Below are 16,109 nucleotides of genomic sequence, written 5' to 3'. Positions count from 1 at the left end.
CACACAGACACACAGACACACACACACACACACAGACACACAGACACACACACACACACACAGACACACAGACACACACACACACACACAGACACACAGACACACACACACACACACAGACACACAGACACACACACACACACACAGACACACAGACACACACACACACACACAGACACACAGACACACACACACACACACAGACACACAGACACACACACACACACACAGACACACAGACACACACACACACACACAGACACACAGACACACACACACACACACAGACACACAGACACACACACACACACACAGACACACAGACACACACACACACACACAGACACACAGACACACACACACACACACAGACACACAGACACACACACACACACACAGACACACAGACACACACACACACACACAGACACACAGACACACACACACACACACAGACACACAGACACACACACACACACACAGACACACAGACACACACACACACACACAGACACACAGACACACACACACACACACAGACACACAGACACACACACACACACACAGACACACAGACACACACACACACACACAGACACACAGACACACACACACACACACAGACACACAGACACACACACACACACACAGACACACAGACACACACACACACACACAGACACACAGACACACACACACACACACAGACACACAGACACACACACACACACACAGACACACAGACACACACACACACACACAGACACACAGACACACACACACACACACAGACACACAGACACACACACACACACACAGACACACAGACACACACACACACACACAGACACACAGACACACACACACACACACAGACACACAGACACACACACACACACACAGACACACAGACACACACACACACACACAGACACACAGACACACACACACACACACAGACACACAGACACACACACACACACACAGACACACTCACACACACACACGCACGCACACTCACACACACTCAACCAAACACACACACTCACTCGCACGCATGCACACACACGCTTCCCATGCAGCATGAACCATTTACGTGCATCATCCAATGGCTCAGCAGGGTGTGGTGACCAGGAATGAGGAATGAGGTGAATCTATTTATTTCCTTACTGAGATTGAATAAATAAATCACGCCCAGTGAAACCAGTTTAATATCAAGAAGAGATTTAATGTTATAGTTTACTGGAGAACCATTGCATTTGCATTAATATCTGTGCTAAATACTTGAATGATTTTGTTACAGTAACAAAACATTATTGGGTTACACTTTATTTTAAGGTGTCCTTGTTACAGTGTAATTATACATATAAGTACTGAGTAATATTAATTAACTACATGTACTTACTATATGGTTAGGCTTAGGGTTTGGGTTACTTGCATGTAATTATGCATAGTAAGTATATGTAACGTGTAACAAAAGCACCTTAAAATAAAGTGTTACCCATTATTGTTACAATAATTTTGTTACATGGTAACAATGTTGACATTTTAAGATTGTCACTTACACTTAAAACAGTTTGGTGAAGGATTTACTTAGCAACAATTTTCACTTAGAAATTGCTAGTAAATTTCACAAATTATTACAAAGAAATTGGAAATAATACATGGTATTAAATATTAAATTTTGAAGTAAATAGACTGAAATAGTATTTTTTAATTTTTTTGTCAAACATACTTTCATAATCTTTGTTTTAGTTACAACTTGGAAAATGTTTTTTTTTTTTTTTATTATTTTTATTCAATGTACTGACCAAAAAACAAGGAAAATACCTGCTTGACACAGAGTAACTTTGGGACAAAGATTCAAGTCTTAAGTAACTTTATGTTATGCCAACTAAAACTTACAATATAAGACAAAGACAAAACGCAGACAAAAAAATTTGCTTTTATCTTCACAAATGTTGTCCTCGTAATGCCGTGCATGCTTGTCAATACAACAGGGAGATTTTAAAACACTTATTGTTCGGAAAGCATCAATGACGTCAAGTGTCGAGCCTCAGAGAACGAGAATTGTCTCTAGAATTTCACAAATCACTTTTGTTACGTTTTGTTTTAAATGCGTGAGCCGTGAGCACACTTATCCTCCAGAGCTCAGGACAAGCTGCTTTATTATCCGTTCTCCTCTGCATGAAAGGAGACTAATAGAAGAATAAAGAGCCAGAAATATTTGACATATTGTCCAGACAGATTCAAGCTGCTAATAAACACTGGGACAACTAAACTCCTCATCTTTACAGAGTCTTTGTTTCCAAAACTGATATGCAAATATTTGTCAAGAAAGGTGATTCATCTTAAGAACCTCTTAAGTGTCTATTCACTCTCTGCCCTCTGTGTGCCAAATTACAGGTGCTTGAAATGTCTTTTACCCTCAGGTGAAGTGTTTGAGATCTACAGTAAGCTGTCATTACACTACCAGAAAAAATGATGTGCATGTGAAATGTCTTTGTGGGTTCACACACACACACACACACACACACACACACACTCACACTCACACACACACACACACACACACTCACACACTCACACACACACACACACACACACACACACAGGTGTAAATAAAGATCACTGAAGCATGTTTTACAAGAAAACACTATTTCAGTCTTTCTACTTTCACGTTTAATTAAATGTGTTGCTTGTAATTATTTGTGAAAACCTCTAGCAATTTCTCAGTAAAAATGTTCAAATTTTCACTAAATTATTTATAAGCATAAATCTATCCGTCCGTTTCCAAACCACTCGTGACTCTGAATGATTATTCTGTCATCGTCTGCACACACCCTTGTTCATTCCAAAACCTCTTTCTTCTGTGGAACAAAAAAGAAGAAAAGGTGCTTTTTTTGAATGAAAGCCAAAGGTAACCAAAACTGCTGACAACATTCACCAAACGTCTTTGTGCTCAGTAGTAAAGAGAAAAGTTTTGGAATGACATGAGGAGGGAGTAAATGTTCATTTTTGGACGAATTCTTCTGTTTATTGTGATCTGAATATATATTTTTGGATTCACTGTAATTCTGGATGCTTCGGAGGAGTTGCTGGCTTGAACTGGTAGCATGTTTAAGGGCGTAGTTCTGCTTGCATTGATGGTTAGATTGCAGGAATTCTTCAACACTTGTTAACATGAATGGCAGATAATTGCCACTTCAACTTTCACATGTAAAAAACCTGAGTTCAAAACCACACACCTGTTTACCAGCAGATTAAACTGAACCAACAGGAACATCAGACCGCTCCAGCACCCAGCATAGCCTCAATATATATATAAGCATACATTTAAGATTGATGCATATGAATTTCATGTCAGATTTACCACCCTTTGGATTACACAGTTTTTTAACATAAACTAATAAACTTAATGTGATGCATATTTGTCATACATCAATGAAACACTTACTATTTGCATTTATTTGATTTGATTTAAATAATCATACTTTTAAAATACATTTATTCAGACTGCTTAGAAACGGCATACATCTATGAAAGCTTGTTTGCGCCACTGAATTAAAAAAATATAATAATATAATATAATATATAAACAAATATATATATATAATAAAAATGCGACTTTTTTATTTCTTTCTCAGAACTGCTATAAACTCACAATTGCAAGTTATAAAGTCATAACTGCGTGTTATAGTCAGAATTGCAAGATCTAAAATCTCAATTTGGACTTTTTTCCTCAGGATTGGACTTTATGACTTGCGATTTCAAGTTTATATCTCACGATTCTGAGAAGACAATTCAGAATTACAAGAGAAAAGATGCAAATAAAGATGCACAATTTCGATTTAACTCACGAGTTGAAAACTCACAATTGCTTTTTTTTTTTACATTTTTAGATCAGTGACGGGAATGGGCTTTCAAATACATTTGTTACATTTGTTACAAGTTACATTTATTCAGTTAGTTTGGACATCAACAGCAGCAGCAGCAGCAGCGAATGTCCTCGGATGACTTTTATTGTGTTTAGCAGGTGTAAATAAAACCGATTTTATCAATAAATTTCCCTGAGCAAAGCCAGACAGCTCAATGCCAGGGTTTACCAGAGTGCAAACGCAGGTTATTTTCCTGCAGTGAACGATCTTTATCTCGATCCAGTTATCACTATGAGGAAATGTTTGCGTTTCTGTGTGGAGTACGAGAGAATCGTGTGAATGCTGATTTCCTGAACACACCCTGCAGTGACTGAAAATGAAAGCTTTCGGAAATATTCAAATGACGTCTTGAAGTATTTGCACTTATTGGCTAAGTTTACATACACAAGATCTGTCTTCATTTACATACACTGAAAAATCGGTGTAGGATTTACTTAAAAAAAATCACTCAGAAATTGCTAATAAATGGCAAGTAACAATGAATTAAACACGAAATTTAGAAGTAGAAAAACGGAGTATTTTCAGCAAGATTTTACTTAAAGCCTTTATTTATGATGTGTTATAAAGGTATTTATTATACATGTTGTTTCTTATCAGTTTTGTATATTAGGGTTGTGTGTCACACCTAATGTTGTTAAATGAATGTTTATTGCATTATTTCAGTTTCACGTGTGTTACCGTGATGGTGTTTAGTGTTTGTGCACCTTCTATATGTGTTATTATCTAAAAGCTGCTTGCGATGGGCGTTGGTTCATCATGTGACTTTCTCATCACCTCCTGCTTTTGGTGGTTATCAGTGTATTACAAAGATACAAAACAGATTTCAGTACTTCAATAGGTTGGTATATTAACATTATATCAGTTAATGAAATTACGGTATTTAACTGTAAATTTAAGTTAAAACCGTAAAACCGAAAACGTTGCTACCATATTTTTACGGTAAAATTCCGGCAAGCTGCCGTTTTTTTACCGTAAATGCTACGGAATTTTTTTACAGTGTAAAGGTATTTATTATACATGTTGTTTTGCATTATATTGTTCATAAATAACGGTAACCAAAGTTAAAATGCATTATAATATTTAAATGTTTGTTTCTCACATTTTACTTTCTAACAATTAATGTAACAATGAATATAATACTTAATGAACTTGGTTACAATTATTCATGAGATCACACTATACATTATAAAGTGCATTACAAGGCATAATTAATGCATTACAAATACTTATGAGATGCATTATATTGTATATAAAGGCTTTAAGTGCTATCATATTTTCTTGTAAAACATACTCCGACAATTTTGTATTTACAACTTGTAATCACTTATACAGTGATTGATATTTGAAGAGATAATAATAACTAGACAGCATAACATTTATGCATAACATAATATTAAGCAGCAAAGATATGTGCAAACCGTATAAATATGCATTCATATAATGTACAATTTATATTGCACATATATAATATAACACCATATTTTTCATTTCTGCATTTTATATATATAGGATATAGTGCATTTTAACTTTATGCACTGAATATAGCAATTAAATGATGCATAATTAAGTATTTATGTATCTTAGATCATACAGTACACATCAAAGCAATAAGCAAACAACAGAAAGCTGTGCGCTGTTGTGAACCGTCTAAACTAGCTTTCCAAAACAGGAAGATTGTCACCCGACAGGTTCATCGCCGTGTTTCTCTCACCGCTAAACAAGCTGTGCTCATTTCTAGAAATCCAAAAGGTTTAAAAATGTCTTTTGTTGTTGTTGTTGTTGTGGTAAACCATCTTTACTCCATGATCTCTGAATAATTCACATCACTTTGATCAGGTTTTCATCTGATGGGGTGAGTAAAGGAGTATTTGAAGAATGTGATTTCTGTCTGCTCTATTTCCTCTTCCTGATTGCTAAAGCTAAAGCTAACTGCTGTCATTTCACACTGATATTGCTATAATCTCATTACAGAATTACACGTTTGTGTTTGAGATGGAAAATACATTGTACGACATAATAACACCGGTGTCTTGTTTTATCAGTAAAAGTGTGAGTGTCAGCTGGATATTCTGTGTTTGTGCTGAATATGAAGGTGTTGTGTAACTAAAACCAGATGTCTTTATTTTATACATTAACCTTGATGAAGTCCTCTTTGAGCTTATTTTGGTAGGGCTCTGTGAAATCAGTTTCATTTTTTGCCCAAATTGTGATTTTTGCATTTTAATTTTTCTGCTTTGTTCCATTTTTAATGGTTTGATTAAATAAACAACCAAAACGCATGTCTAATCAATTGACTTAATAAAACGTTATTAATTTATTAAAATAGTGAAATGTGTTTTTTTCTGTTGTCAATTTAGAAAAAAGAAATCTGGATTCTGATTGGTAATCAAATGAATGCACAAAAAAACTTAAAAAATGTATCTTTTAAAAAGTAATCAAATTAAACTGTAACAATTCGTTTTTATTTTTTATTTTGACAGTGGCTTACAGTTTAAATTTGAAAATCATTTAAATTATAATAATTAAATTGGATAAACAATTGCATAATATCAAGTAAAAGTCTTTAAAAATAATGTTAAAATGTATTATTATTGTTACTATTACTTTGATAAGTACATACTATTGTACACTAGTTATATTTCTGCCATGAGTTTTACAGGTTAAACCTAATGGTTTAAAAAGCAGTCTTTTGTGCTTTAATATTCACAGACTCCAGTCCAGCGTGATGTGATTAATTGTACAGCCCTACATTATATTTTTGCCTTTTCTGTCCAAGTCTGTGTCAAGGTAAATTTATTAAAAATTATTATCAATATTTAAAACAGTTGAGTACATCAGGATTTTTTGATGAATAGAAAGATCCAAAGACCAGCATTTATCTGAAATAAAAAGCTTTTGTGACATTATACATGCAATATACCAAAAGTTTGGAGTCATTGGGATTATAGAAATTCATACTTTTATGTAGCAAAGATGCTTTAAATTGATCAAAAGTGATGATAAAGACATTGTCAATCGACATGCCGCCGCATACATGCATTCAAGCCTGAATCCCTGCAACTATAAATGCATGTGCTAAGAAAAGCGCAGTGAGTTATCACTCATCTCAGGAGCTGATCTGTGCTGACAGAGCTTACCAGACACAAATACTGACAAGGTCAACTTGATTCAATTACTATAAACACGTCAAAACAACAAAAACAGAAGTGTGTGCGGTTAAAACGGACTGTTGCTGTCAGATAAACAGGTGTGCTGAATTGGTTTAGCTTATTGCTTGATATGAGGACAGAATGTGCTTTTAAAGTGCTTGAACCGATGCTCTGTAATATGAACGGTCCATTCAACTGGGTCAAACGTACACAGAAACCCACTTTCATGAAATGAGATGACTGAAGTAGAAATGATCGACTCACCCAACTGCTTCATTAGAGCCAAAGGCAGGATGACAGAGAGAGACACAAGCACCACCAAGTAGTTTCCATTGAGATACCATTCCCTACAGAAACAGACAATTCAAGAAATGTCAAATGCCAAGCACTAGTCAAAAATACAAGATTTATCAGCAATATTTTTTTTTACATTTTTTTTTAAGTGATATCAGTTCAGATCAGTCCTTTTATGTGATTAACACAACAAATTACTGTAAAACATCAAGCTAGGGCATAACACTGTAAATAGTTTGTCACCATTATGGTGATTAATGTGCACTTTGGTTGTGAACTCAGACCTTATTTACTTTTAATACTTTACATGTTCTCCCAGAAGTATAAAAATGTGTTATATAAAAGATAAAATGACTCTTTGTCTGATCATTACTTGCAATCTCCACTATATGTGGCAATAATATGTGGAAATAATGTAATATTTTATACTTATTTGCTCATCATAAGTAAAAAACAAAAAACATCTGATATACTGCCGTTCAAAAGTACCGTAGTAAACAATTTTTTGAATTAATACTTTTATTCAGCAAAGATGCTTTAAATTGATCAAAAGTGATGATAAAGACATTTATAATGTTACAAAAGACTTCTATTTCAGGTAAATGCTGTTCTTCTGAACTTTCTATTCATCAAAGAAACCTGAAAAAACACTCAGCTGTTTTAAACATAATAATAATAATAATAATAATAATCAGAAATGTTTGTTGAGCAGCAAATCAGCATATTAGAATGATTTCTGAAGGTCATGTGACACTGAAGACTGGAGTAATGATGCTGAAAATACAGCTGCGCATCACAGAAATACATTACAGTTTAACAGATATTCACATAGAAAACAGCTGTTTTACATTATAATAATATTTCACAATATTTCTGTTTTTGCTGTATTTTGGATCAAATAAATGCAGGCGTGGTGAGCAGAAGAGACTTCTTTTAAAAAACAAAAACATTAAAAATCGTACTGATCAAAACCTTTTGACTGTTAGTGTATTGAAACACAATTTCTAAAGTGCCTAAATGTCAAAATTAGTACAATATATTTGTTGAAGCATTCTAATACTGAACACACTATTGAATTATTAGGCTGTGACTCATATTATGTCTGTGTTGCTGTCTCTAGCTCCGTCCCTCCCTGTACAATAAGTCCATGTGAATATCTGTCTCTGCTTTACAATCGACATTGATGTCGTTTAGCACAGCATTCTGAATGATGATAATAATGGGGTGCTACTGATAGCCTAACAGATACTAGCAGTTTAATACTCAACTAGGTTAATAAAGACAAAACTATCTAGCGTATTTACAGATGAAGCTGACCTGCACTTGAAGCCCTGAACAGGTCAGTGATGTTGCTGCATTTCACAGCTTCTTCTGACCGCTTTCTCGTCTTTCATCGAGTCCCGCGCATCGGTTCTGTTCGGAACCGTTTGACTGAGGCGCGGAACACACGTGAGCTGATTAGCACAGCTCTGCCAGTCAAGACTAACTGATTTATGATTGATTATCGAATGAAAAAATAGGAAATTATCGCTTTGGTACATTGAGAAGGCATAAATATAAAATATTAATAATAACAAAAAAAAAACAGGGCAGCGGGCCAAATCAGCCGCCAGGCCACCAGGAATTCTCCCGGTGCTCCCGATGGCCAGTTACCGCGCCCCAAACGACTCAAAATAATAAACCACAAAGTTAACAAAACGATGCACTGCACTGTGCTGACCGAGAGCGCTTCTCTGCTGTCTTCACAAGCTATCGGAAACTCCCTATTTCCCACTTATGAAGTCCTGATTACGAGCACATTGCATTCTTTTCTGTTAAAAATAACAGTGAACAGTGGTTTGTGAATGTTGATGCTTAGCCTAAATAATTGAATCGTGAGCGCTTCATGTGAGTGCTGCTGCAGTCTTAGGCCCTCCCCAAATGCTGTCATTGGTTGAGACGCGTGATGACGCCCATGCCAAGCCAGTACTGATCAACATCCCACCCTCCTGTGACCCATGGTTTGTCTGTATGTGTATTCAGAGCCAGTGAGCAACGGACTTTCATAATAATAAAAAACTGCGTTAATGTGCGATACAATAATTGTCGGCGTTAATCAATTAATATGTTAATACGCGATGATAACGCGTTAACTTGTCCAGCCCTAATCAAAAGATTAATCTGATTTGCATAACTGCTTTACTTGCAAAAACATCAGCGTGTGCAAATGAACGACGCTATCAGCAGGCCAAATTCCAGCCCTAGGGCAGAATGAGACTCTAGTTTTACAAACAAGATTAAACGCATGCAGAGATGTCAGCACCTGAACCTGTGGAGCGATTAGAACCAAAATATGACAAAACACCTGCTGACATGGTGAAATATTTGCTTTTCAGATTCGGTGAGCTTGCAGGATACCATGTGGCGTAATGCAGCATTCCTGCTCTTCTGGGGTGAGTTGTGATCGAGACGTGATGACGCAGGAGGACGACGCGCTTACACACCCGCTGGTCAAAAGGACTCTACAATATTCCAATCCATATGCCAGTTTTGATAATAATGTTAACGCTTTAGATTAGAGAACACATACTGACTATTAACTAATTAAGTTTTCCCTCAATAAACTCCTAAATGACTGCTTCTTGATAGTAAGGTGGTTGTTGTCGTATTTGTGTACAGGTTAGGGTTAAGAGATCTAGAATATGGTCATGCAGAACAAAGCATTAATACAAGTACTAATAAACAGTCAATACGCTAGCGATATGCATTCTAACTAGTCAATAGTGCTCCCTAATCTAAAGTGTTACCATTTTTTTTAAATAATGAAAAATACGAAATTACACAAATGGAAGTATGGGAATGATTTAATGAGCAAAATGTGACAAAACTGAGCTTTCTTCATCTGCTCTAATGCATGCATTAAAATAAAAACAGTAACAACAATTTTACATTTACGCATTTAGTTGACACGTTTATCCGTAGCGATTTACGAGAGAGGAACAAAAGGAATCACTGTTGTAAAGACATTTCGCCACAATTTACAAAACTAATAAGCAGAAGCTTTTAGATCAAATCGAAACATAAATTCAGTCAATCGTGTCCAAGATTTCCACTGGTACTTTCGGGCAGTGTAAATTTCATACTGTATTTTAATAACAGATAATACGTTTTTCACTCTATCACTTACAATACTCACAGTACCTTCAAGAGAAAGAAAAACCGTCTGTCTATCACAAAGTATTTGCTGTTTTTATTTGCAGGAATCTTGAACTCCTACTTTCCTCCGGACTGCTGCCAAACCGACTCTAATTTTACTACCAGTTCTTCTCCAAACCTTTACATGACTGTTTCTCAAAGCACTGCATCTCAAACAATGGAGCCCTTAACCAATGGGAGCAGTTCTTCAGGAAGCGCTAAAACAACTAGCATGGACACATCAACGACATCCGAGACACCTACACTGACTCCGAGTCATGAGGATGAAAATGAACCCGACCAAACCTCACACATATCCAATTCTTGGACCACTGGAACATTAACTGGTACCCAAAAACCTGAGCCAACAACTGAAACCTCAACCAACAGAGAGCAGACGGCATTTTCTGAATCAACAATTACAGCGATCTCCCCTACAACAACTCCCGACTCGAGTTCATCCATCTTCACAACAAGCTCAGAACCAAACCACCTCACTATCAGAAGTACAACCGAGACTTACTCCACCATTCAAGCCACTACACAACCAATGAACACTTCTGTCTCACCAATAAACTACCAAAGCACTGCAACTCAAACAATGGAGCCCTTAACCAATGCCACTTCACATGGGATCAGCTCAACAGAAAGCACTACAACAACTAGCACGGACACATCAATGACATTGACTCCGAGTCATGCAAACAATGATTCAATTACCACCACTGTTTCCAATACACAGAATGATGCAGAGCAAACCTCAAACAGCAATATATCTATTTCTTGGACTGCTGGAGCATTAAATGGTACCCAAAAACCTGAGCCAACAATTGAAAGAAGTGTCATAAAACAGACGGAATTTTCTGAATCAACAACAACAATGATTGCACATACAACAACAACTACAGGCTCTTCATTTCCATCCCCTGTTGCGTCCTCTGGAACATCACGCTCCGCTACGACGACAACACAACAGCTTGAGTCATCAGACCATACTCAAGTCTCCATCACATCAAATGAATCGACAGCAACAACGATTGCCCCTACACCAACTCCAGACTCGAGTTCATCCATCTTCACAACCAGCTCAGAACCAAATCACTTCGCAACGAGAAGCACAACCGAGTCTTACTCCGCCATTCAAGCCACTACACAACTGAAGAACACTTCTCTCAGTGACACTTCTGACTCACCATCAATCTACCAATCTACAAATGAATTAGATACTACGTCTTTCAGCCACCTGCAAACACAGATGTCTCAAACAATTGCTGCTGCCTCTGCACTACTTCAGTCTACATCGTCGCAAATCACACCAACTAATGCAAAGATTACAGAGCCTTCTGTTACAACCTCAACTTCCTCCAGCAGAAGTGTCACAGATCAGACGGCATTTTCTGAATCCACAAGGACAATGACTGCAGGATCTTCATTTCTGTCCTCTGACGCATCTTCTGGAACATCACACTCCACTGCGAACACATCACAACAGTCACCAGACCACACTCAAGCCTCCATCACATCAGATGATTTGGATTCTACGTCCATCACGGCAGAGCCATCATTTACAACCTCAACGTCAGCTACAAATACAAAGCAAACTTCCCAAAGTGCAACAGAGCCGACGGAGGAATCATTAACAACTGACCCACAGGATGACACAACTGATACTGAAATAGCATCGACTATCAAAACACCTGTGGAATCGACTACAAATGCAATTTCAGCCGTCGACGACACTGCATCAGCCACAGAAAATAACACCGAACATTTAACTGATGTGTTTTGGTCCTCTTCTGATAACACAACATGGAATGAGTTTACATTGACAGATGACTTCAATAGCACACTGATAACCTTAAATGAAACAACATCTCAATCAGAAAGTCTGCTAACTGACGGTCAAGAAACTCTGACACCTGTGATGGAATCGCAATCATCTCAGTCCGCAACAACTGACGCAACTCTAAATCCAAGTCTGGTTACTTCCTCAGACTCAACAACACTTGTTGAGACCTCGAGCCCTGTCATAGCGACGCAAGTTACAGCTACACCTAAAATCCCCAACCCAGAGCACTCGCAAACACCTGTAACTGCTTTCACAGCATCAACATCTACAACAACGCTAACGCCGGTTAGCAGCATATTCTACACAACATGTACACATAGCACAAACAAACCACTAGTCATACTGTACTTCTGAATGCTCGTGCATTTGACTGTGCATCAGACTTTTCCAGAATTTCACCTGCGACAACCAACCATATTTTTATTAATTCATCATTAACTCTTTCGTTAACCTAACCCTAACAGCCAACAGTTAAATAACTTCGTAGACCAAACCTGAACATTTAAATCTCTTAATTCTCTTAATAGAAGAAAACCAGTCAATATTTAAACACATTTTTCTAGTTCAAGTAGCTCAAGTAGTTAAAGTCAGTTTATTTATAACAAAAATGTAAAAGAAACAAAACTATTCAAATAAAATATTATCATATCATATCAATATCATCATATTATCATAGTTATGCAGGGACTTCTGTCCTTTTAATGATTTTTAATTCCTTTTGATGGCCAAAACCATAAAATTGATAGTATTTTATAATAAAATTATAAAATCATATACAATTTTTCACACTATGGTATGTGCTAAGGTAGTTTATCGTTAACCAGTTAAGAGGTGATAACTGTTTAAAGCCTTCTACTGTAAAAACGAATTATTTTTTTTACAGCGTGGGTCTCTCATTTAACCACTTTCCTTTTGTCTTTTCTTTACAGGGAACAGTTTCAAGACAAGCAATGACACCTGATTCAAAGCCCACATCTATGAACACGCCCTCAATGTATCTGACCACTCAAGAAAATCTGAAAACGAACACAAACGCCTCCTTAAACCCATTTTCTCCAGCATCTCCTCTCACTGCCACAAGCAATGACCCTAAACCTGTCACCACTCCATTAGCCGAGGAACACAAAGGCTCAACTGTGGGCATATCAATTCAAACAGCGCTAAAGAGGTCTGATTCAGAAGGCACTACAATCACAGACACTTGGTCAAACAGCATATCTTCAACACCAGCAGGTCTAACAAACCCACCATTATCAAGCAACACCAGCAGAGACGGAAACGCAGATGATTCTGCAAACTCAGTGAAAAGCACCATTGTTTTTGTCTTCAACATTCCCAAAGTACCTGTGTTTAAAACAATCACCTTCAATCACCCACTGGTTAATCAAGTCACAGTCATGAACACAGTTTTAAGACCATGAAACGGTCACATAAAATGACTTAAAAGCAAAGTGTGTGATTCAGAGAGCATATATTTGGCTCCTTGTGTACGTGACAATTGTGAAAGAGTCAATAAGAGAAACTTCCAGCTAAATGCATCTTAATGGAGAGAGATTGGGAATATAAGGAATGTAGAAGCCGAAATGTTTTTGTGGTTACTTAACAGACAGGAAGGCAATGTCAATTATTTCAACGTCAAGCAGATCATACTGTATGACTACATGCTTTAAAACAAGCCAACAAACAAAAAAAAAGATTGAAACCAAAACAAATGAGATGGAAGAACAGGTGTAATGTTTTATGAAGACTAACTTTCATTTCAACAATCCAGGTAGGGGCAAACAATTGACGCGTGAGTCTGTAGCATAGCTTCTTAATCATTTATTTTCGCAAAACAACAATCCATAAGATCAACAGTTGAACCATATCTTCACCGCTAAACATTAGCACACACAGCCACATGAACACACGGTCTGAAAATCGCATCCGCTTCCCCCTACTCACCCCACCTACTTCCTTACCTACACTAAATACACAATTGCAATAATGTAATAAGAGTCTCAATTGAAAATTTCATAACATTCAATCCAAATACTCAAACACAAATAATAATGATCAAACATAAACTTAATTATATTCAAATTAGTAAATCAGTCCATTCAGTCCAAAATATGAAAATAGAAAAAGAAATGGCTCCAACAGGTTTTATATGTTAGTTTGTATTCTATTCGCTGTAGTGTTACAGGTTTAAATTATGCAATGTTTACACTCAACGAAAATCATACATGCATATAAACAATAACATGCAAAACCTTTTGCTCTTTGTACTTTTTCAGCTCTTTTGTCGCTTACATACTCATTGTGTACTTTCATTTTGAAATTGTGTTTTATGAATATTGTTGGCTCCTACGACAAATTGCTATAAAATCATCTGCTGAATATTTCTTAAGACTGCATGTTTAGGGAGGAATGTATTGTTGCATATGTATATCTAGTTTGGTTAAAAATTGAATGCATTAACAATGCAACACCACTTGAGTGACAGCTATGCGTTGTGTCGTGACTCCAAACAGAGCTAATAAAAACATGCACTTTCAGGACAGCATGAGTTTACATGCTTTTATCAAGGGACTTGCAACTTCACCTTTGTGTAAGAAATTGCACTTGGGTATAAAATGGATTGGGTGATTTTGACTTGTTTAAGTATTACTATAGCCATACTTTCTGATTTATACTCATAACCATTTATATTAGTTTATTTGGCCCCACTTTATACTAAGTGGCCTTAACTACTATGTACTTACATCAAAAAATAAGTACAATGTACTTACTGTGTTCATATTGTATTGCAAAACACTTTTGCTGCTATTGAGGTGGGATACGGGTAGGTTAGGGACAGGTTTGGTGGTATGGGTAGGTTTAAGGGTGGGTTAAGGTGTAAAGGATGGGTCAACTGTGTAATTATAAATGTAATTACAGAAATTAATTACAGATGTAATTACATGCAGGTATTTTTAAAATATAAGTGCAATGTAAAAACATGTATGTACACAATAAGTGCATTGTACCAAATTATTAATTTAAATGTAAGTACATAGTTGTTATGGCCACTTAATATAAAGTGGGTCCGTTTATTTTATTGTATTTTATTTTGCTCTTGCTGTATTTTTATTTTCTCTCTCTTTGTATTTTATTGTGTTTTATGTAATTGTACAGCACTTTGGTACACTGTGTTTTAAGATGCTTTATATGTTTGTTTTTTATACCATCTAGAATCTTTTTGTTACACTTTATTTGAAGGTGTCCTTGTTACAGTGTAATTATACAAAAACTACATGTACTTACTATATGGTTAGGGTTAGGATTAAGGTTTGGCTTGGGGTTACTTGCATGTAATTTTGCAGAATTTATTGTTATTATAATAGTAAGTACATGTAACATGTGTAACAAGGACACCTTACAATAAAGTGTTACCGTCTTTTTTCTTAATTGAGATTATTTGTAATAATTTATGATTTAACTAAGCATTATAACACTAAACTAAAATGTGCTGAATAATGACTGTCTTCTGTAGAACTGCTTTGAAACAATTGTATAAATAAATATACAAATAAATGTATTATATAAGGATTAAACAAAAGCAGACCTTATACTCCAAACACATTGTAATAAACGGCTGACACTTCAACAGCAAGAATAAGTGATTAAGTAAAAATATCTTAAAATTGTTTAAAGTTCAAGATGCAGTTGGAGTGATCTTTGTAA

General features: G+C 36.2%; 1 protein-coding gene across 2 annotated transcripts; it reads left to right on the top strand.

The window, feature by feature from the left end:
- The first annotated feature begins 5,650 nt into the window (after nt 1-5,650).
- On the top strand, nt 5,651-15,104 carry LOC107656772 (serine-rich adhesin for platelets-like). Of its 2 annotated transcripts, XM_016444712.1 has the most exons (4): nt 5,651-5,790; nt 9,757-9,813; nt 10,621-12,689; nt 13,334-15,104. In XM_016444712.1, the coding sequence occupies exons 2-4, from the start codon at nt 9,780-9,782 to the stop codon at nt 13,823-13,825; spliced, it is 2,595 nt and encodes an 864-aa protein (XP_016300198.1). In that variant the 5' UTR covers nt 5,651-5,790; nt 9,757-9,779; the 3' UTR covers nt 13,826-15,104. The 2 variants fall into 2 exon arrangements, with proteins under 2 accessions (XP_016300198.1, XP_016300199.1); XM_016444713.1 differs by lacking the exon at nt 10,621-12,689.
- Nucleotides 15,105-16,109: the final 1,005 nt, after the last annotated feature.

Source organism: Sinocyclocheilus anshuiensis, unplaced genomic scaffold (assembly GCF_001515605.1).
Source record: "Sinocyclocheilus anshuiensis isolate Anshui unplaced genomic scaffold, SAMN03320099.WGS_v1.1 scaffold3352, whole genome shotgun sequence".
NCBI lineage: Eukaryota > Metazoa > Chordata > Actinopteri > Cypriniformes > Cyprinidae > Sinocyclocheilus > Sinocyclocheilus anshuiensis.
This window is presented reverse-complemented; position numbering and strand designations above follow the sequence as displayed.

Excerpts from the sequence above, each read along its gene's own strand:
- LOC107656772 (XM_016444712.1), top strand. The coding sequence starts at position 9,780 with ATGTGGCGTAATGCAGCATTCCTGCTCTTCTGGG. Across the intron at positions 9,814-10,620 it reads AGCATTCCTGCTCTTCTGGG|GAATCTTGAACTCCTACTTT; the intron begins GTGAGTTGTGAT and ends TTTTATTTGCAG. Across the intron at positions 12,690-13,333 it reads CTACAACAACGCTAACGCCG|GGAACAGTTTCAAGACAAGC; the intron begins GTTAGCAGCATA and ends TTTTCTTTACAG.